This window comes from Eleutherodactylus coqui, chromosome 2, assembly GCF_035609145.1.
Source record: "Eleutherodactylus coqui strain aEleCoq1 chromosome 2, aEleCoq1.hap1, whole genome shotgun sequence".
Taxonomy (NCBI): Eukaryota; Metazoa; Chordata; class Amphibia; order Anura; family Eleutherodactylidae; genus Eleutherodactylus; species Eleutherodactylus coqui.
Genome location: NC_089838.1, coordinates 70,253,517 through 70,275,086, shown reverse-complemented (window position 1 = coordinate 70,275,086; position 21,570 = coordinate 70,253,517). Strand labels below are relative to the sequence as shown.

The 21,570-nt window shown below is 44.5% G+C and overlaps 1 protein-coding gene across 1 annotated transcript; it reads left to right on the top strand.

Moving 5' to 3' along the window:
- Window positions 1-5,428: 5,428 nt before the first annotated feature.
- Window positions 5,429-19,235, top strand: LOC136611463 (colipase-like). Its single transcript, XM_066591102.1, has 3 exons — window positions 5,429-5,632; window positions 16,136-16,258; window positions 19,049-19,235. Exons 1-3 carry the CDS (start codon window positions 5,543-5,545, stop codon window positions 19,202-19,204), a joined length of 369 nt encoding a protein of 122 aa, XP_066447199.1. The 5' UTR covers window positions 5,429-5,542; the 3' UTR covers window positions 19,205-19,235.
- Window positions 19,236-21,570: the final 2,335 nt, after the last annotated feature.

The window sequence follows — 21,570 nt, the reverse complement described above, 5'->3', positions numbered from 1 at the left end:
CCATTGATGGCAACGACATCCAGCCCCTCTGCACAAACAGTGGGCTGAAGGATAAGCGAATCAGTGAGGATCCTGAGGGGCAGACCATCACATCAACTATTGATGACCTACTTTTAAGATGCATAACAATTCTATGTAATAATCAGTGTGCTTGCTAAGACAAAGCCACTGGAGCCTTGAACTATGCAAGGATTTACGTCACGTTAAGGCCCATTTACACGCAACAATTATCACTCAAAATTCATTCAAACAAACTAATTTGAGCAGTAAGTGTTACGTGTAAATGCAAAGCCATCATATACTATCCATTTATTTGTCGTTTATCGCTGAGTTTCAGCTTGAATAAAAATAGTCATTAGTTTGTTGTTATTTAAATGCAAAAAGCAATTTGCTAAGTCGTTTGAAAGACTACAAGACTGGTGGGGACGGGTGATTATTTGCCAAGCTAAACACAATGACTACTTGTTTACTCATGTCAAGACAAAGGCTTATCTTCACACTAATTAAAATCTTGCAGGCTAGAGATTCCTCACATAAACACCCACCCATCTGAGCAAACAACATATACAGTGTTATATACTTTAGCTAATTAGGGAAATGGAGAGGATTTCAAATGATTATCTGGGGGAGGAAACAACGATGGAAGTGCGCTCCAGGATCGTTAAGGATGAGACCACTCAAGCTTGATAAAGACCTGTTTACATAAGTCAAAATGTCACCAGCTATTTTATTATGGAGGAACAAAGAGTAATTTATTAATATATATTATGCTGCCAGAAACATGTATTTTTGCTGAATGTGATGAGGGTCTTGATCCTGACCGGTTTTGGCTTTTGCATTTCCCTCCTCGCCTAAAGAAGGTTTTTAGAGCACCAGAGGACATTTTTTGCCTTCATTTGCTGCTGTGTATCTACTTTTCTACAGTGATATTTCGAAGGGCACTCAGTAAATCGGTTACGTTTCCGTGTTAAAGATCATGTACCTCCTTCCATTAGAGGTGATGACCGCATTAAGGCTCACAAGAGGAAGGAACTAAGATGGATCTTTCTTCTTGACAGCATGTCCCTGAAGGGATTACATTTAGTATATAATATATATCCATATATTTGAGATCAAAGGTTCCTTGTTGCTATGCTTTGGTATATAGATTCTATACACAATTTTGTAGTGTACAGAAGTTTCTAGACATTTCTGAATGATCTATGAATGTATTTTGCCTATGTGTTGTGAGTGTCCCCTATGTGAGTGATTTTGATGTGTATTGCATAGCTCCACTGAATGGGTTACTGTCTGGGTTATGACTGGAAAATGTATCTTGTTGTGTGTCATGTGACCCTGTTTTATATATGTGTTTGCAAGGTGCATGAGAGAGGCTTTTTAGCTTTTGCTGTCTGTCTGAGACTCTTGTTATTGGAGGGCAAGAGAGGAGCCTGCCTGCACTTTGACACCTTCAGTCTGGGTGCATTGAAGATGGATGCCATCTGGATGCCAGATAACTTGGCCTGTGGATGTATCTGTCATCCTGTGATTCCTCCCGGTCACACCACTAATTCTCCTGCACTAGTGTCCTGACAGTGGATGTAAATTGTTATGTGCTGTTTTCAAGTTGTTCTTCAAGTAAACGGGCTTTCCCGATTGTTCTCTGTTCAGCCTTGAAATGTTAATTCTGTGTGTGTGTGGACTCTTTATTGACATCTTCGGAAACGGTGGCGTCACACGTGACAAAGACTGAAGATAAACCACAGTTGGGTTACCCTTTTAATAGCCTGTCCTCGGTTCCTTGGACGGATCCCCATGCTACCCTCAAAATGGGAGATGGTAGAGCCCCGTGACATGGCCCATACTGTACCCCGCTGTCTCTTAGGCTGAGGGCCCGCTCCTCGGACCCTGCAATTTTAATCTTTTTTGTATTTTTTCTAGACATCATGGTGGACAATCTATGAAGCGTGTGCACTGTCTGGCTACCATCCTGATATATTCACCAGAATTATTATTCTGATAGTGCTGATGTATTTAATTTTGAATAATTTCTGATGCATCTCTAATAAAAAAAAATTCATAAAAAATTCTTCCTAGTTTTTTGACTCCTAATTCTGCTGCATTTTTTATGTATTGGTATATGAGTGCATATGAAAAAATCATTATTGTACCTACATTGGGTTAGTCCCATATATTATATTTCAGCTTTGCTGGTTATCTGTTTGTACATGGGAAGTTTTTTGAAGAGCTTTTTTGTGAATGTTTGATAGAGATGAGTGAGTATACTCGCTAAAGGCAATTGCTCGAGCGAGCATTGCCCTTAGCGAGTACCTGCCCGCTTGAGACGAAAGGTACGGGTGCCGGCGGCGGGCAGGGAGCTGCGGGGGAGAGCGGGGCGGAACGGAGGGGAGATCTCTCTCTCCCTCTCTCCCCCCTGATTCCTCCTGCTGACTGCCGCTACTCACCGCTCCCCCGCGCCGGCACCTGAACCTTTTGTCTCGAGCGGGCAGGTACTCACTAAGGGCAATGCTCGCTCGAGCAATTGCCTTTAGCGAGTATACTCACTCATCTCTAATGTTTGACTGATCGATTGTTTCTAGTGGCGTCACCCACCAGCGATCAGGTAGGGTTATCCTGATGAGGTTTTGATTCGCCTGTACGTCGCTCAGCCTAACATTATTGAGATGATTTTTATTTTATGCGCCGTTTCGCCATATTCGCACAAGGCTTATTTCTTGCCGGCGCATATGCGCCAATGGTCTCGCAAGATTTGGCAGCCAATTTGCGCTTTTGCACATTGGAATTTACTAGCGTTGTTTGCACATAATCTTGTGAGATTCATTAATTCCCACGCCTGCATGCTTAAAAATGAGGAATGCTAAGTGGTGCCATGATGGAGCTGCATGCTGTTATAGAGGAGTTTCTACCATGATGCCAGCTGATTTGTCCTGATGGGTTGGGCGTAAATGGGTGTTGCTGTTTTATCACTTTGCTATAGATGTATGTCATTTGAACATGTCTATCTGCTTGACAAAGGCTGCTTAGCCGAAACGTTGCTGGTTTGTATGGAGGAATAAAGAACGTTTGTACTTTTTGCACCGCATATGATGTGACACCTTTCTTTATTTTTATTTCAGGATTGGATCCTGAATCTGCATCAAGTTGCCTCGTTTGAAGTAGCAGTGAGAATTGTACTGCTGGCCTCACATTTATTTGCTTTCGTACATAAGCCAGTGTAGTCACACAAATGGAGAGCTCTGCATTTAGTAACCAGTTTCCTGGTGTTGCTATATTCAGCATGTGAGCTTGACCTTCCTTGCTGTACAAGGGCACCCTGTGCAAAAATGCTCATGGGCCCCTTACCAACCACTGTAGTTATAATACACTACTTTTGATCATCACTATTCTCTTTTTCAACTGCACTTAAAGGGATTGTCTTATCCTAACAACCCCTTTCCGTATGCCTTTTGTTGACCTTCATCTTAATCAGTGCCAGCCTTAGGTTACGTGGTACTGTGTGTGAAATTTTTTTTTGCACCCCTGAAAATACCATATACTGTATGTATTGTACTAGTAGCACCGTGCCGATATCCTGCTACCCACACTAGAACAGTTCAGTGAATACATATTGTACCAGACGAATCTCATAAAATAATTATAGCCTCAGAACCAAGCTCAGTTCATAAATACAGCACCAGAACCACACTCATGATATAAACTTGGTTTATGCTGTTTTTGTTACAACTGCAGCACTAGAACATAGCTCATAGCAAAAAAACAACAGAAACCAACCCCACTACATAGCTACAGTACTGGAACAAAGTTCATAACATAAATACAGATAGCAGCATGCCCAGACCTAAATAGCTCAGTGTATAAATATTGTACCAGAACAAAGCTCATAACATAAATACAGCCGCAGAACCAAGCTTGGTACATAAACACAGCATCTGAACAAACAATATAGCATAACAACTGCACAAACCAACCTCAGTACATGGATACAATACCAGAACATAAATACAGCACTAGAACCAAGCTCGTAACAGAAATATAGCCCCAGAACCAAGCTAATAACTTAAATACAAATACAGCATTAGAAGCAAGCTCATAACATAAATACAACACCACAACCAAGCTTATAAAATAAATATAGCCCCAGAACCAAGCTCATAACATAATTACAGCACCAGAAACAAGCTTGTAACATAAATACAGCACGAGAACAAAGCTTATAACATAAGTACAGCAGCAGAACTAAACTCATAACATAAATACACCATGAACCAAGCTCACTACATTGATTCTAGTATTGTATCTAACTCATAACATAAATACAGCTCCAGAACCAAGCTTATAAATACAGTAGCAGAACTAAGTGATTGTGTTGTGGACACACCAATGGGCTGACAATTGTGCCTCAGAACATCAACGGGGAGGAGACAGAACCAGGAGGAGGATGATTCATCTAGCTCCACAAGACACTGCATCTTGGAGGAAGAGGATCATCTGGATGTGCAGACCTAAGGAGGATGTTTCCCCATGAACGTATACTAACAATAGGTGGAAGATAGAAAGAGAAGTGTAATTGTACTTTTTTTTTAAACTCACACTGCTCCCTGGCCCCAAAATCAGAGATTTTGAAAAATGCAAATGGAAGTGAGCCATCTGTTCTAAGCTCTTTCCCACTCATTTGGCCTAAACCCCACCCCAGTTTAATTATTGACATTTCCATCTGTGGGACACAGTGTCTTAAGCTCAAGAGAGCTAGAAATTGTCAATCAGTAGGCAGGGGGCAGGATTTAGGTGAAATGAGGGGGAGTGAGCCAGGACCAGGTGGTTCACATCTCCTTTGCATATGAAAATATGGTGATACTGGGGCACCAGGTATGAATTAAAGAGGTTGTCCACCATTAAAGTATTGATGACCTATCCTTACGATAGGATGTTAGTAGTTGATTGGTGAAGGTCCATTGCTCTGCATCTTGTCAATCAGCTGTTCTCCGGGCCTCTAACGGCATGTACGGAACAAGCTAGCAGGTAGCAGGGCCCAGGTTTGTACTGCAGGTATTCAATTCAATGGGATCTGTTTCTGCATTACCAGCCCAGGCTGCTGCAATGTGCATGGCACTATCTGCTTCCTGCTCCGAGTACGCTGTCAATCACATGATTGAAAATGAGAATCCTGATTGCTTTCCATGGTTTGCTGCTGGTAAATCTAAAACAAGTTCTATTATATCCAGATTTTGTGCCGCTAAACTCGAACCCAGCAAGTTGGTTGGTTATCTTCTAGCCGGCAAACACAGTGCACATTTTCCACATTAGCGCTGATAAAAAGGCTGCAAACAGGTGCCAACAGGTTTAGAAAATTCTCACTGATAATTTGTATTATAACTTTGTACAGGACGGTAGTTATCTCTTTTTTACACCTGCAGTGTTCACAAAAGTGATAGGCATGCTGGGAAATGAATTGGTTTTTAGTAAGTCACATGTTATTATGGGCTAAGTTATATTTAGGAGGATTGGCAGAGGACTGGGTCACTCTGGATTCAACTTTTTAGAAATGGCACACAAGAGGATTCGGACCGTCTTGCTGTTTGTGTGTCTGCTGTCCTCTTTCGAGGTGGCTCAGCCCGGACTCATCTTTAACCTGGTAAAGTGAATTCTATTCAAGATTTTGTACTTTTATGCATTCATTTAGCTATCTCAGACTCTCATATTTTGAAGCTATCTATCTATCTCTTAAAAAGCAGAATTCTGGCAAAGTAAACTTTTCAAAGCACTACAAAGCAGGTACAAAAATGAAAACGCTGTGTATGTAGATTATTTGTACAGTTGCTAGAACTCAATATCCAAGTGTCGGATAAGAATGGAGGTGCTGTAAAAAGCTGGAGTTCCGCTGGTGAAGGAACACAGTTTTTCTCTAAACAGACTTTTTGTACTCACAAAACATTTAAAAGAGCACGAAATATAAAACCAGGTGGACACCAATGATGGTATATTTTATGGCCTGGCTTGTCTTTTGCCTCCTCTGGCAAAATGCAATTGGGGAAACTTTACTTAGACCTGCATTTTATACGCCCTGGAGTAGAGGGCACCAAAGTTATTAAGAGGAGCTCACCTCTTAATAAATTATTCGTATGTCTGTCTGTGCCTGGAATACCTGTTTTTCTTCATCTTTTAAATTATTAGGCCATAATCCCAGCTGCTCGATTGGATCTTTTCTGTGGTCAGACCATGCTCCGGTCTGGGGGTTGCTAGAGGGGGGTCGAAGAGAGAAGGGTAAACACTGCTGGAGGCTAAATGGCAATTTGTTGAATGATACTGTGTGTCTTCAGGAGATCCAGTGGGCGATAGAGCAGTTTAACCTCTTAGTGACGGCCCCATTGCCTTTTTACATCCTCTCTAAGTGGGCTTTAATTCTAGAGGACATAAAAACATACATCCTCTTTGGATTAAAGCCAACTTAGCTGAGGACGTGACAGCTCCATGCAGTCGGTGCCCGCAGGTAGCCGACAGCATGGAGCTGTCATCCTGGGCTGCGGGCAGTCCCCCCCTCCGGCATTGCGATCGGCTAGGGCAGCTGAAAGTACTTACCCACCTTCCCCGATGTGTGCAGCGGTGAAGGGGTCCTCCGGGACCCGGCGCCACTGTTCTGCGCATGCGCGCCTTATGAATGACATCACGCACATGTGCAGAAGGCCGGGAGCCACGGTAAGTTTAAAATCTCCTGGCTCCCGACTCCTGAAGGTAGCCGGGAACCAGGAGATGTCATCCATGAGGGGAGGTGACATACCCCCAGTCCTCAGCGGTGTCCCGGTCTTCCGGGACCTGAAGTCCCGGAAGTCCCCTTCTGCACATGCGCACCCGATCAGGCGCGTGCACAGAGGGGCTCAGGCCCCGGGAAATTTAAAATCCTTCTGCTCCTGGCTACCATGTGTAGCCAGGAGCAGAGGGATGTCACTGGGGACATGATCACTGTTATCCAATAAATAACAGTGATCATTTAAAGTAAAAAAAAAGTGTAAAAAAGTTTTTTAAAAAAGTTAAAAAAGCTTACTTTTCATCTCCCCCCAGGGATCATATCCGTGAGGGAGGATGAAATTACGTACCTAAAGCCCCCGGATTTATCCGCGGACCTTACCCCAACTTCTGCACACGCGCCCGTTGCCAAAGCTGCAGGCGCATGCGCAAAAGCCGTGGATTGCCAAGGTAATTTCAAATCTCCCTGCTTTTGGCTACAAAACTTAGCCAAGAGCCTGGAGATTTCAAGGGGGCCGCGGTGAGCAGTTCCTGATCACGTGTTCGCCGTTATCCAATGGATAATCGCGATCACGTAAAAGTTGGTTTCATCTCCCCTCACCAATGCGATCGGTGAGAGGAGATGAAACTTTTTACCGGAGGCCTCCGTATTTGAACCCCGACAGGTTCCTCCTCCGTGGACCTTCCTGACATTCTGCGCATGCGACCGCCGGCAAAATGCTGGACACATGCGCAGAAGGCGGGGAGCCCAGGAAACCTAAAGTCTTCTTGCTCCCGGCAACCAACGGTTGCCGAGAGCCTGGAGCAGTGAGCGGTCCCCGGTCATGTGATAAAATGGTAGCGATCTACCTTACATGACCGGATAGGAATTACAGATTCCGCATGCGTCTGATCCGCGGTTATCCGCAGATTAATCGCATTGGATTACACAATTCCGCTTACATTAGCGGGTCGGAATTGTGTAATCCACTCGTAGAAAAGAGACCGCAGCAGGTTCTATTTTACTGCAGATATCTGCAACATAGAGCCCATTGTGCTCCATGGTCGCAGATATACCCGCAGCCCATACGCATCTACATTGTGTATGGGCTGCGGATACCAGTGTCATCGCTAAGCGACGGCGCGGGAAATAAAAATAAAAAAAGGTGTACTGCGCATGACTGCCTGCGTGAGTAGGCAGTTATGCGCAGTACATTACGTGTCCATATGCAGCGCCACAGCCGGGCTCACAGCTGGGATCCGCTGCGGGCCTCCGCAAACAGATTCCACTTACGGCCGTATGAACCCGGCGTTATTCAGACCGCTACTTGTAGTCCGTAATTTACAAGAAGCCCCAGGAACGCTTGCCTTCTTGCAGTTCCAGGAGCAGCTTGTTGAGCGCCTTCTGTGTGAGACCGCCACACTTCTGCAAGCTTACGGAGACTCAGCGCCACTTTTTAGGATGGGTTCACACTGGGCAGATTCCGGGCGGAAATCTTGGGTTTGGCCCAAGTGAAGAACCTTTCTGCCGGGAATCCGCTGCTTCAGAGATTTCTGCCAGGAATCCGCTTCTTCAAAGCGCGCAGCACTTAGCTGCGGGTTTTGAAGCGGCCTGGCCGCTTGCTTCTCCGCTGCAGCCGGCGCTTCTGGAAGAAGTGAGATGGGTTTGCTGTCCTGTCTGGACGAGATTTCTTAAAAATCTCATCCACATGGCTGGCTAAGCCCAGGATTAGCGGCCGCAGGCGGATGTACCGCAGCAAAATTCCAGACGGAATTTCCGCGGCAAATCCGCCCAGTGTGAACCCAGCCTTATACCCCATCCCTGCCACTGAGGTCAAGAAGTACCCCACAAAAACATTGAGAGGAGGGGGGATACCCGGTTTTATTGCCCGATGTATCCATCCCAACCAGGCCCCCTTAATTACCCGTGTCTTCGGGAAAAAAAAAAAACACACAGTTTACATTATTACTTTTATCTAAGATTTGGGGAAACGCCAAAAAGGGCGTGTAATGTGGGAGGGGGGGATTATTTTTAGGGAGTCAATTTTTTTTTTCCGCACAAGTGAGTAATGGGGTCTGGAATTTATTCAGTTGTGCCCTGAAATCCAACGGTGTTCCCTCCATTATAGGCCTAGCCATGTGTCCTATAAGTAGATTAGCCACAATGGGTATGTTTCTGAAAACGGGACAAACGGGGGTATCCATTTTTGGGTGAATGTCTTCATTCCTATGTACACTGTACAAAAAAGACTGTTTTTAAATTGTCAGAATTGCAAAAAAAACGAAAATCGTAATTTTTTCCCTCTGCCTTGCTTAGATTCATTTAAATACTGTGGGGTCAAAATATGCAGTACACCCCTAGATGAACTCGTTAAGGGGTCTACTTTTCAACGTGGGGTCATTTGTGGGGGTTCTTTATCGTTTTGGCCGCTCAATGGCTCTACAAGTGGGCAATGGGGCCTGGAATTAATTCAGTTGTACCCTGAAATCCAATGGGTGTTCCTACCATTATAGGCCTTGCCATGTGTCCTGCAAGTAGATTAGGGCCACTATGGGTATGTTTCTGAATACGGCAAAAACAGGGGTATCCATTTTGGGGTGAAAATCTTCATTCATATGTATGTTGTACCAAAAAAACTGTTTTTAAATTGACACAATTGCCAAAAAAATGAAAATCTCTATTTTTTTTCCTACTGCTTTGCTTAGATTTATTCAAAAATTGTAGGGTGAAAATTCTCAGTAGACCCCTAGATGAATTTGTTAAGGGGTCTAATTTTTAAAATGGGGTCATTTGTGGGAGTTCTCTACGGTTTTGGCCGCTCAAGGGCTCTACAAGTGGGCAATGGGGCCTAAATCACCTTCATGCAAAATGTCTGTTCCGAAAGCCACAGATTACTCCTTTTTATTTTGGGCCCCGTTGTGCATCGAGACATAAGATTAGGACCACAATGGGTATGTCTCTGAACACGGGACAAACAGGGGTATCCATTTTGGGGTGTCACTCCTTATTCTCATGTGCACTATAGAAAAAAAATATGTCTTTAAAATGACATATTTGCAAAAATGTGAATTTTTATTTTGCATTAACTCCTGAAAAAAAACTGTGCAGTCAAAATACTCATGACCCCCCTCAGTGAATACATTAAGGGGTGTGGTTTTTAAAATGGAGTCATTTGTGGTGGTATCTATCATTCTGACACCTATGAGCCTTTGCAATCTTGGCTTGGTGCAGGAAAACAAAGTGTTCCTCAAAATGCTAAAAAGTAATGTTAAATTTGTACGTCTCTTAACTGGTTAAAAAACACGAAAGTTTTTCAAATGTGCGCCCAAAATAAAGTAAACAGATGGAAATATATACCTTAACAAAAATGTGTACAGTATGTTTGCACATATTTGTGTAATTACAGTTGAAAATGTGAAAAAATGACAATTTTTTCAAAATTTTTCCCAATATTGGCACTTTTAATAAATATTCATAAATTCTATCAGTCTATTTTCAAAACCTATATGAAGTACAACATATGACGAAAAAGCAATGTCAGAATCACTTGGATATGTAAAGCTTTTATGGAGTTATACTATGTTAAGTGACACATGTCAGATTTTCAAAATTTGGCTCCGTCACTAAGGCGCAAACAGGCTTCGTCACTAAGGGGTTAAGGTCGATCACACGCTGACCCAGCGGCCATTAATGGGAGGCATTCAAGTGCATATTGCGAGGCATTTCTATCTCCCATGGGACATGGCTCAAGAAAGACAGAGCTAGCACCTTGGAAGGGTTGGAATCTCGGCTGGGTCTCTTGGAGTCAGCCAACAAAGCTATGCCCCCGGAACAAAAAGCAGCTGAGGTTTCAGATGTTCACGATAAGATCCTTCTCCTGCTTGACCAAACATCACTCTGCCAGAGAGATAGAGCAAAAGAGAGTTTTTATGAATATGGTAATAAGTGTTGTAGGGAATTGGCCAGGGCCCTTAATCTGAGGTCTCCACGGATGAACGTCTTCTCCATCCAGTCTCAGGGATGGGGACAGGTGCATGCCATTACAAAAATAATAGACAGCTTTCATTCCTATTACCATAATCTGTACAACCTGTCTGAGGACTGGGCGGGAACAAATGGGGAGGAGAAACGGAGAGGAGTAATTACCTATCGAACTATGCTGCCAACGGGCATTTGCTAGAATTTCTCCCTAGAAGAGGTAACTGATATAATTCAGGCTCTCAAAGTAGGCAAAAGTCCTGGTCTGGATTGTTTACACCACGCTTCTTGAAGGTGTGTGAAGAGGCACTGGCCCCTTTAATGTTAAACGTTTTTAACCCTTTCCATTCCACTGTCTGACATCTGAAGACATTATAATTTAAGGCTGTACAGCTCTGATGTTGGAAGACATCCGTCAGGGTTCTATTACTGTATATTTCCAGCCACTCTGCTGTCGGAGCCTATCCAACATGTCACCCCATGCGGTACTGGCTTTAGCCAGCATATAGCGCCGTTGTATAATGGCAGAAAAAGAGTAAGCCCCCTAGGAAAACCTGGATACAAATTGAATTGGAAAGGGTTAATGTCATTGCGTGTGAATGCCCCCCCCCCCCCCCCCCCCACACACAGGCATTACAGACCATCATAACTGTCACACCTAAGCCAGGGAAGGACCCCTCAGTATGCAGTAGTTACTGTCCAATCTCTTTGCAAATATTGACACTAAAATTTATTCAGGGATGCTGGCTGCTCGTTTGCGACCTCTTGTCCCTGCGCTAATAGATAGAGATGAGGTAGGACTCGATCCCGGGAGGGAGGCAGGGGACAACGCAATCAGAACTTTAGCCATGGTTTCAAGGGCATGTCGCTCGGGGGACCCACTGTGCCTGCTGTCAGTAGATGCTGAAAAAGCATTTGATAGGATGTTTAAGCATATAAAATAAATATCACCTTGCTATTACTTGTTCATGCTCGTTGAAATTCTGTGTAGTCAGGAATATACTCACGTCCTCTACCATTCGGTCTGGATGGTTACGCTTGACTTTTGTAAGATATGTTTTATGGGAATGTGGACACAAATAGAGTATATTTTTCCTGCTTTATTGAAAGATGTGCTTACAAGACAGAATGCACGGAGAACGGGTTTCGATTCTACCGAATCTTGTTCATCATTTGATAGGGTGGACTGGGGGTTCCTTAAGGCGACTCTAAAAAAAGTTGGTATAGGCCCTAGATTCCTGAATATGATCATGGCCCTTTACTGTAGCCCGACAGCTAGAGTACGTGTAAACGGACAATTGTCAAGTCTGATACAGATCAACAATGGCACCAGGCAGGGTTGTCCCCTGTCTCACTTCCTTTATATACTTGAGATGGAGACGTTGGCGAACGTGTTGAGTGCTAACCACATTATTCGGGGGGGTCAAGATAGGCCGAACGGAACACAAGGTGGCGTTTTATGCAGACGACCTTTTGATTTATGTCACTAACCCTAGCATAGCGCTTCCATGTATCTTAAAGGAATTTGAGGCATTTGGTAAGCTATCAAACTTTAAAGTTAATCTAAACAAATCTGAGATACTTAATGTGCCCTTGCCTAGTATGGAGGGTGAGTCTCTACAACCAGGGTTCCCTTTTCTCTGGAAAGACGATGAGAATAGAAACCTGGGAACAGTGATTCAAGTGGACATTGATAATCTCTTCGAGAAAAACTATAGACCACTGTTGGGGGTCCTTGAGGCAGACCTGGATAGATGGAAGACTCTTCTGTTGTCCTGCTTCGGAAGGATAAACATAGTTAAAATGAACTTGCTCCCTAAATTTTTATACATACTTCAAACAGTACCCATAAAGTTAATGAGGGCGTCCTTATTCTGGATCAGGAGGTCAATGATGAGTTTCATTTGGGGTAACCATAGGCCCATGCAGAGCTGGAGGGCCCTTACTGACACCAAGGAGATAGGAGGAATGGGGGTTCCAAATTTCTCACTGTATCACAAAGCATACCTAACTAAATGTATCCTGGACCTTTTTCATGGTAGAACGCGCAAAAGATGGGTAGAGGCAAACTCAGCACTGTTTGAGGGGGCTGGGGTGCATCTGGTTGTGGGGAGAGGTAGATATAGGGATCTGGGACTATCTCCTTTACTGGACAATTTAATTGGAGCGCGGGTCAGTCCTGCCATTAAATCAGAGCTAATATCCACTCCGGGCCCTTTCACTCCTCTGGTTGGCAATCCAGAAGCACCATCCTTTTTTAGGGACACTTCTTTGACGGCTAGGATAGCGGTTCTAGTCCCAAGGGTATGGGACATCATGATAGGCACTAGGGTAAAGACTCCACAGGAAATTTTGGATGGAGAGGACCCCCCCGGCCAGAGCATGGTATCAGTACTTACAATTGTTCCACTATATGAGGTCTTTGGGTGATTTACAATACTTGGGGAGACCGGTAACCGCCTTTGAGAAGACATGTTTGTTGAACCCCAACATCCCATTGAAAATTTGCCCCCTTTTTAGATCACTCTTAGAGACAGACACATCAGAGAGAGGAAAGACACTTGTGTTGGCTTGGGTGCAGGACTTGGGCGTTGTTCCCTCGGGAGAGCTATTGAAGAAGGCATATGTCATGACTCATAAGATAAACATATCCAGTAAAATGCAAGAACTTAATTACAAGATCCTGACATGGTGGTACAGGACCCTGTGGGGTTGGCTGGAGTTTACCCCCAATATATCCGGATCTGTGCTGGAGGTGCCTCAATGAATGGGGGACTCTAATTCACTTGTGGTGTTCCTGTGCTCTAATTCAGCCACTCTGGCAGGAGTGAAAAGCTCTCTTGTTATGATTTTTTATACTAGCGGAGAGGCAGATCATTCCTAGGAAATAGAGATCCACGACTTCCCTCTCGCAACTGATGTGGCTGGAATCTATGGACAACCTAAAATATATGGAGGAGCTGTGCGCTAAAGATGAGATGCAATTTACTAAATTTCACTCACATGGGTTTTATGGCTACAGTTTCGTGATTCACCGGAGTTGAACACCTGGTTAGTTAATGGTGCCATCATGCCTTGACTTGGCATGGAATGTTTTATGCCAACAGTACCAAGAATATGCTTAGATTGCATGTTTTTCATAGATCATTGATCCAGCTGGACAGACTGTACCCATTTCCCACGTCCCTGTCGCTTCCCCTTTGAGTTTCCAATCTAATCCCATCCTCCCTCCAGTCATCCTTTTCTGATTTCGTAGTCCCTATTTCTTTGTTTACTTTCCCCAGACTGCTGGAGCTTCAGGAGACAGCTGTTAGGGGGATGGCATTAAAATACAAATATTGCATAAGATTTGAGATAATCAGAAAGCAAGACAGAAGCGGAGTTGCGTTGTCATTTCTTTATTGCAAATTTATTAGAGATGAGCGAACGTACTCGGTAAAGCACTACTCGTCCGAGTAATGTGCTTTATCCGAGTACCTCCCCGCTCGTCCTAAAAGATTCGGGGAGCGCCGCGGAGCGGGGAGCTGCAGGGGAGAGCGGGGAGGAACGGAGGGGAGATCTCTCTCTCCTTCTCTCCCGCCCACTCTCCCCTGCTCCCCGCCGCAACTCACCTGTCAGCAGCGGCGCTCCCCGAATCTTTCAGGACGAGCGGGGAGGTACTCGGATAAAGCACATTACTCGGACGAGTAGTGCTTTACCGAGTACGTTCGCTCATCTCTAAAATTTATGTCTGCTATGGACACACTGTTAATGTTGCCGTCAATAAAAACCTTTTGAACCATAAAAGGGATTAACGTGCTGAAAAGGCAACATTAGTGTAATTGTCTACAATAAAGCTTGAAATGTGATGTTATTTTCACTATAAAGTACTAACAGCATTATATACGTTACACACAGTTTCTGTCATATAATGGATCTATTTAGCCAGGGGCCAGTCCAATTCAGTCCACATTAGTTCGAACCAAACTGGAACTTCACAAGTACATCTAAAACCACTTTTTAACATGGTCTAAGAGCCAAAATGTCCCTGCATAACACTCTTCTCTATCTTTCTAAAGGGTACTTTACACAGGGAGATTATTGTGCGAATTCTCACTGGAAACAGTAAATTTTGGTGATAGTCATGCTGTGTACAAAAAAGGTAATAAAAGTTTAAATCACCCCCTTTTTGCCAAAACAAAAATGGGAAAAAAAAGGCTGCAACCTTAAGGCCCTAATTGTAGTCACAGATAGAGAGGAAACAGACCATGGGGGGTCTGACCATTAAGCCGGACGTAGTTATGGATAAAGGATCACTGTGCAAAGTGTCTTGTCTGCTGTTATGTGTATTGCACAGCTGCAGCACGCAAAAGGTTAATGTCTTGAGGTGGCTGGGACATGTCTGGAAAAAGTAACAATTCTGTTTAGTTACGTGATGTCTATAAGTATGAGTGATCGAAATCAAGGTGGGGTCTTTCATCATCTTCAACAGTTGAGAGTGGAGTAGTAGTGCCGGCCACATGGGGGTACCTTCAACCCTCATGTGATGAAATGATGGAAGCGAAAGAAAGGTATCCTTAGGCCTACCATTCTAGGAACCACCTCTGAGGAGTGCAAGGAGTGAAGAAGTCCGCCGTGCAGTGTTCTGCCAAGCAAGTTGTGAGTGTCAGCATAGTGTTGTGTCCCCCTCCGGAGTTATTCAGAGTCCCGGAGTATGTGTGTCCAGTAGCAGAGCATCACAGATAACTTAGACTGTGTGCCCGGTTTCATCCTGTGTTCTCCGCCCCAACCATCTACTGAAACACTGTCCTTCCTGCATGTGTGAGTAAGCTGTATTTCTGCAAGAAGTAAAGTTTCCAGTCACTGCCCGTTCCCAGTGATTGAGGTATTCAACGTTATCAGTGTGTGGACACTCTTATTTACCTGCCAAGAATTTTCCAGCATGAACGGAACGGTGGCATGACGTGTGACAACTTCAAGTCCGCTACACTTATACAGATAACCGCTGTTCCAGTGTTGACTGGAAGAGGCCTAGTGGTGTCTTGGCCGAGGTTCCGCGCATCCTTCCAGGGAGGAGTCTGGTAGAGTCACCGTGACAAGTGACACCTCTACCCCGCCAACTCCTCAGTGTGGGCCTTGTGTCTTGGTCGCCGTGGGGCACCACACCAGAGCCAAAAGTGGATCTAATAGGGGGGAAAAGACCAGCTTTTATATTTCCCATTTCTTTTGAATCCACTTCTGACTTTGGCTCAAAAAACTGCAAGAAAAACTGTAATGGTCTCTCCTAAGACGAAGACAAAACACGGTGTGTGAATCCATCGTTACCAGTGTGATTTCAGGGTGTACTTCTGTGCTACTTTTCTCCATAAGCCTCTCTGTAAAATTTCAAAAATATCAGATAAACTACTGGTGAGTCCCAAAAAACTAACTTGTTTTACTTGCATGTCTTTAATTTAGGACATTGGAGAATTATGTCTTCAAAGTGGACAATGTATAAGCAGATGTTGCCACAGAGAGAGCGGCCTGAGCCTTGCTAGGTGTGCACCAAAAGCAGCAGAAACTCATAAATGTTCCCCTTTGGTGAGTATGGGCAAGCAGCAGTTGTAATGGTTCCTCCTTTACTCATACGGGCGGCTTTCCTGACGTGTCTATTTTAGTAAATACTTGTGTTGTCTATAAAATAAAAATGCTGCATTGACCCCATCTTCTAACACATTGTGCAGCGACCGAGGAACGGGCTCTAGTTTTAGGAGACAGCGGCAGAGGCATAACTTGAAGCTCCCGGGCCCCGATGCAAAACTTGTAACAGGGCCCCCAACTATAATGCTTTACTCATAGTACTGGGTTCCCTATGGGCCCCCTAAGGCTCCTGGGCCCGGGTGCAACTGCATCCCCTGCATCCTCTATAGTTACGCCCCTGGCCAGCGGGGATGAACCGCAGGCACTACTGTCTTCCACCCGAAGGGTAGCCAGACACGCGCCCAAGGCACCTGAAGTGGAGGCTTGAGAAAGGGGAAACTTGGAGGATGACCCACAGAATAGATTACCTCTTAGTCCTTGTGTCACAGGTGATGCCACCGTTCGTTCCTTTGCGGTTAAGTGGTCCGGTGAAATGAGAGTCCACATGCACAGAGTACAGCTGAAAACTATGCCAGTATCGGTCAGCAATGTTGCTTTCCTTGCAAACTCCAACATTAATAGTTCAATAGTACAAGCAGAACGGGTAGTGAGACAAGGAGGCAGAACACAAGATGAATACCGAGCCACAATTTTAGTTATTTGTGTAGCTCCGCTCCTGGATACGACACACTCCATTTCCCTCCGAACTCTCGACCTATCAACACTCACTCATTAGGTTGCATATTCCTGACAGTAGTAGTCCACAAACAGTCATTAGACCATCCTCTTGGCCTCTTCCATAACCCTCATGTCACCCAGCTAGCTGCCTGCTCATTCTGCTCTTCCAAACTATCATCTACCCCAGCGAGTGCCTGCTCAGTGAGCAGCAAACGCCTTGCCATACTGTCAATGTATCTCAGCGTTACCAGTCACTTATTTTGATCCAGGATCTGGGCTTCCAAATGTGCGCTGACCGCGCATCTTGCACAACAGTACGCACCCTTGATTGGCTGATCAAGGACCGCATACATTGCACAAGTAGCACACCAGACGGCATTGTCAAGCATGGAGCACATTCTATTGGGGATCTACAAATTTACTTTCAGAAGTAAAAAAAAAATGAAAATCAACTAGATCACACTACTCACGTGCCCCTGCTCGTCCGCAACCACTCACGTGCCTCTGTCCGTTCGCAAGCACTCACATTTTTTTTTTCAAATCGTTCACCGCCTGCTCACTCTCAGTAACACAGGTTTGCTTCACTTACACACTCACTCCCTCTCTTACACCCCCTCACTTCCTCTTACACCCCCTCACTTACACACCAAATACTTATCTGCCCTTGTCATCAGTAGTCTTCTTCTTCACAGCTTCACAGCTTTTCTTCAGCCTGGTTGGTCAGCTGATGATGTCACCCACAGGGTCAGTGTCAAGACCTCTCTCTCAGCTGCAGGACCTGTCCCTCTTCTCCTCGCAGGACGTTTTCTCCAGCGGCTTTCTTGGTCTCGTTGCGGCTGGCGGCTCCAGTGCTGGTCTGATGCTCCCTTGCTCCCAATCCCTGCAGCATAGATACTCGCCTGATGTGAGAGGACCAAATGGTGGGCAGGGCCACAGCTGAGGTGTCACCCATATCAGTGATGGCACTCGAGGTGGCCCGCACCTGCCCACAGCTGTGACCCTTACAAAGCTATAGTGCCCTCTTCATAATAAGTGCCTCCAAGTGCCCCATCTAAATAAATTCAGTGTCAAAAAATTTCCCCCTCCCAAATTGCATCATAGAGGTGTCTAGTGGTCAACAAGTTCTACACAAGCGAAAAAAGAGGTCACTACACACAAGTAACCTCTAAGAGCCTTTTTATAGGCTAAGGGTGGAACCACTTTTAGGGCCTCAGGCGGCAAGACCGTTCATCTAATCACGCCACAACTCTAACCATTTCCATATCTGCCTGACATGGAACTGCATGCCGTGTTTTACAGCAAAACGACAACTCCTCCTAGGTGCTTGATTTTTTTTTTACAAAGTGTAGTAATTATCCCCCTTAATAGTCACAGTGCCCCTTAATAGTAATCATGCACCAAGTGCTCTCTTAGTAGTAATTGTGCCCTCAAGTGCCTTTTTAATATTGACAATATACTCAAGTGTCCCTAAATAGTAATTGTGCTCCCCAAAGCTCGGTTTAGTAGTTTTTGTGCCCCTAAATTCTCCCCAGTAATAACTGTGCCTCCCAGATGATCCATCAATAGTAATTGTGTCCTCCAAATGTCAAAAAATAAAACAACACTTAGCTAATGGTGTAGAGTCCTTTTCTGGCCCAGCATGGGTGGTGCAATGGAGAGATGTTATCATCGGGATGCTGAAAATCGTGGCCTCAGGCTCAGCTCCTGTAGGTAGCAGGATGCCAGCAGTAGGAAATGACCGCAGCAAAGACCAGGATGCCAAGTGGCCCCAAACATCTACAGGGGGCCCAGCCTGGGAAGCATCTGCCTCCATGGCCCAGCCCACCCTTGGTTTCATCTATACAATTTGTGTGGCCAATAAATGGTATAATTCTGGGTAAGACTGTGTGCGGCTGCAGGGGATTCTCTGCAACTGGATCACCCAATGTCATGTTGTATTTCTCACTGTCAACTGCTTATCTGAGCTAGAAACCAGGTTAGCGGTTTGTGTCTCTGTAATGACGCTCGTGTTTTTTATCATGTTACCTTGTACAGGATAAGTATCTCCATTAACCATATCATCTTTTTCTTTAGCATTTATATGGCGTCTACTATTACTGCCCATGTGAAAGCGGACTTGATTGTGAAGTGGACAGAACTATCGTTGGGAGCATCACAAACTCAGACTTCGGATACTGCAAGGACCCAAACGAAGCTAAAAAAGCAAACCCTACAGCTAACAATGTATAGGGGTTTCTAGACTTCTGTTCTGTATATAAAGGTTTTCATCACATCTGTGTAAAGTTATACTACTTTTAATCTTCTATATATTTGTCAATGTCTGTTTGTTGGAGCATCACGCACAAACTGTACGACCGATTGACATGAAATTTTGCACGTAGTATAATCTCGACCCGGAGAAGGTTAAAGGCTAAAAAAAATGTGAAATTTTGTTGTCTTGGCAACCTTATTTGCTTATTTTTGCCTTTCCTTGAATTTTAATGCAGCAACCCCCAAATTTGCTTTCACCAATGGATTCTACGGACTCGATTTGGTATTCCTGGTTATTTCCACCAAATAATTCCCACTAGAACAGTCACACTGAGTGATGACAATTTATGGTTCAGGAAATGATATGTCCCCAGACAGGAATACATGGCGCAAATTTATCAAAACTGTCTCACAGGAAATGAACAAACAGTAAAAACAGCTTTCGTTGCCCATAGCAACCAATAACAGAGCAGCTTTTGTTTTACCTCAGCACTAAGACGATTAAATACCGTTTCCCAGAGCAGCTTTCATTTTATCTCAGCATTAGAGATGAGCGAGCATACTCGATAAGGCAAACTACTCGAGCGAATAGTGCCTTAATGGAGTACCTGCCCGGTCGTCTCTAAAGATTCGGCTGCCGACGCGAGTGACAGGTAAGTTGCGGCGGTGAGCAGGGGGGAGAGAGATCTCCCCTCTGTTCCTCCCCACTCTCCCCCGCCGCTCCCTGCCCCCTGCCGGCACCCGAATCTTTAGAGACGAGCGGGCAGGTACTCGCATAAGGCACTAATCGCTCGAGTAGTTTGTCTTATCGAGTATGCTCACTCATCTTTACTCAGCACGAAAAGCATTGAAAACTGTTGCCCATAACAACCAATCACAGAGCAGGTTTCATTTTTCCACAATAGTATAATGTATAGCAACCAATCACAGCTGTTAGGATTTGATGTAGATTCGCTGTGTCAGCCAACCAGTAGATGGAACAGACCGGCAGGGCAGACAACCGACTCTGGAACCCCGGATGCTCACCGCTGGAAGGTGTGACTTGGAATGCAAGGTGACCAGGGGATCGAGCTCTATGCTGGAAGCTGGAGATGGAAAATCCCTGCCTAACAACAGCAGAGAATTCGCTCTGACAAGGGCAGCCCTGCACAGGAACCTAGGTGCTGATTAACCCAGCTTTTATTTTAGCTCAGCAGTATAATATATAGCAACCAATCACGTTGCAGCTTTCATTTTACCTCAGCAGAATAACAAATGAAAGCTGAGCTATGATTGGTTGCTATTGGCAACAAAACATGCAACATTTTACTCATATCAGACCAGAACTGGGATTTGTATACAACACAAACAATCAGATTTTGTGTTTTAGATATAAGTAGCTTTCATTTTACCCCAGCACTCAGAGGATTAAAAGCTGTTGCCCAGAGCAACCAATCACAGCACAGCTTTTCTTTTACCTCAGCAGTATAATATATGGCTAATACAGTCACATAGCATTAATCAGCATCCGTGTGCTTCCATGTATTTATGTGTATGTTCTAATATCATCTTTTCTTACTTAAAATGTCCCATTTTGTATTGCCCGTGTTCTGTATCATGTACCCGGGCTAATACCAGTATATTTTGTCTTCCAGTTCTTCATGATCTTCAATTTTTCAGGATCTTTTATTCCTTCAGTAAATCCAAAAACATTCATAGGACACTTTTAGTGCAGATTTCCCTGTGGTGGATTCTTTCGTCACATGTGAGAGCAATCCTAAGTGCATGTTGCCCCCATATACATTTAGCACTTATCCATAGGACCTCTGTGGGCCTCACAGTTCTGTAGAATGGGGGTCCCGACTACCAGTGAATTCACATACCTCTTCCCCCCTAAAAATATGTCGGCTATACTGCACTAAAGGACATGGCTTCACAGTAAGGGATGCTGTGCAGACAGCGCCCCTGCAAGTCTCCTACATAGTGGCATAGCAATGTTGCAGAGGCTATAATTGCACCTGGGCACATAAGTTAGGGTAGCCCACGGGCCCCTCTAACCACTAACATTGCTGGGCTTAAGTCCAGACGTATTGCAGGGTTTTTATTATCCTCTATTACATCTTATGACTTGCAGTGAATGTAATAAACAATGACATACAAGCTGTCCATGGACTGCAGGTCCCTGTGTGGAAGACTCACATGAACTTGCAAATGCAGACAACCTTCTTCCTGTCACTGCAGATCCCTAAGGTGTTGTCTGTCAGAAATCCCTCAGTGTGTAATGTGCCCCCCTCACAGCCCTGCTATATGTACTATACCTTCTACAGGGCTTAGTGGATTGGTTACATTTAATAACCCCAAGGCCT

Excerpts from the sequence above, each read along its gene's own strand:
- LOC136611463 (XM_066591102.1), top strand. The coding sequence starts at position 5,543 with ATGGCACACAAGAGGATTCGGACCGTCTTGCTGTTTGTGTGTCTGCTG. Across the intron at positions 5,633-16,135 it reads CCGGACTCATCTTTAACCTG|GACATTGGAGAATTATGTCT; the intron begins GTAAAGTGAATT and ends TCTTTAATTTAG. Across the intron at positions 16,259-19,048 it reads CTCATAAATGTTCCCCTTTG|CATTTATATGGCGTCTACTA; the intron begins GTGAGTATGGGC and ends CTTTTTCTTTAG.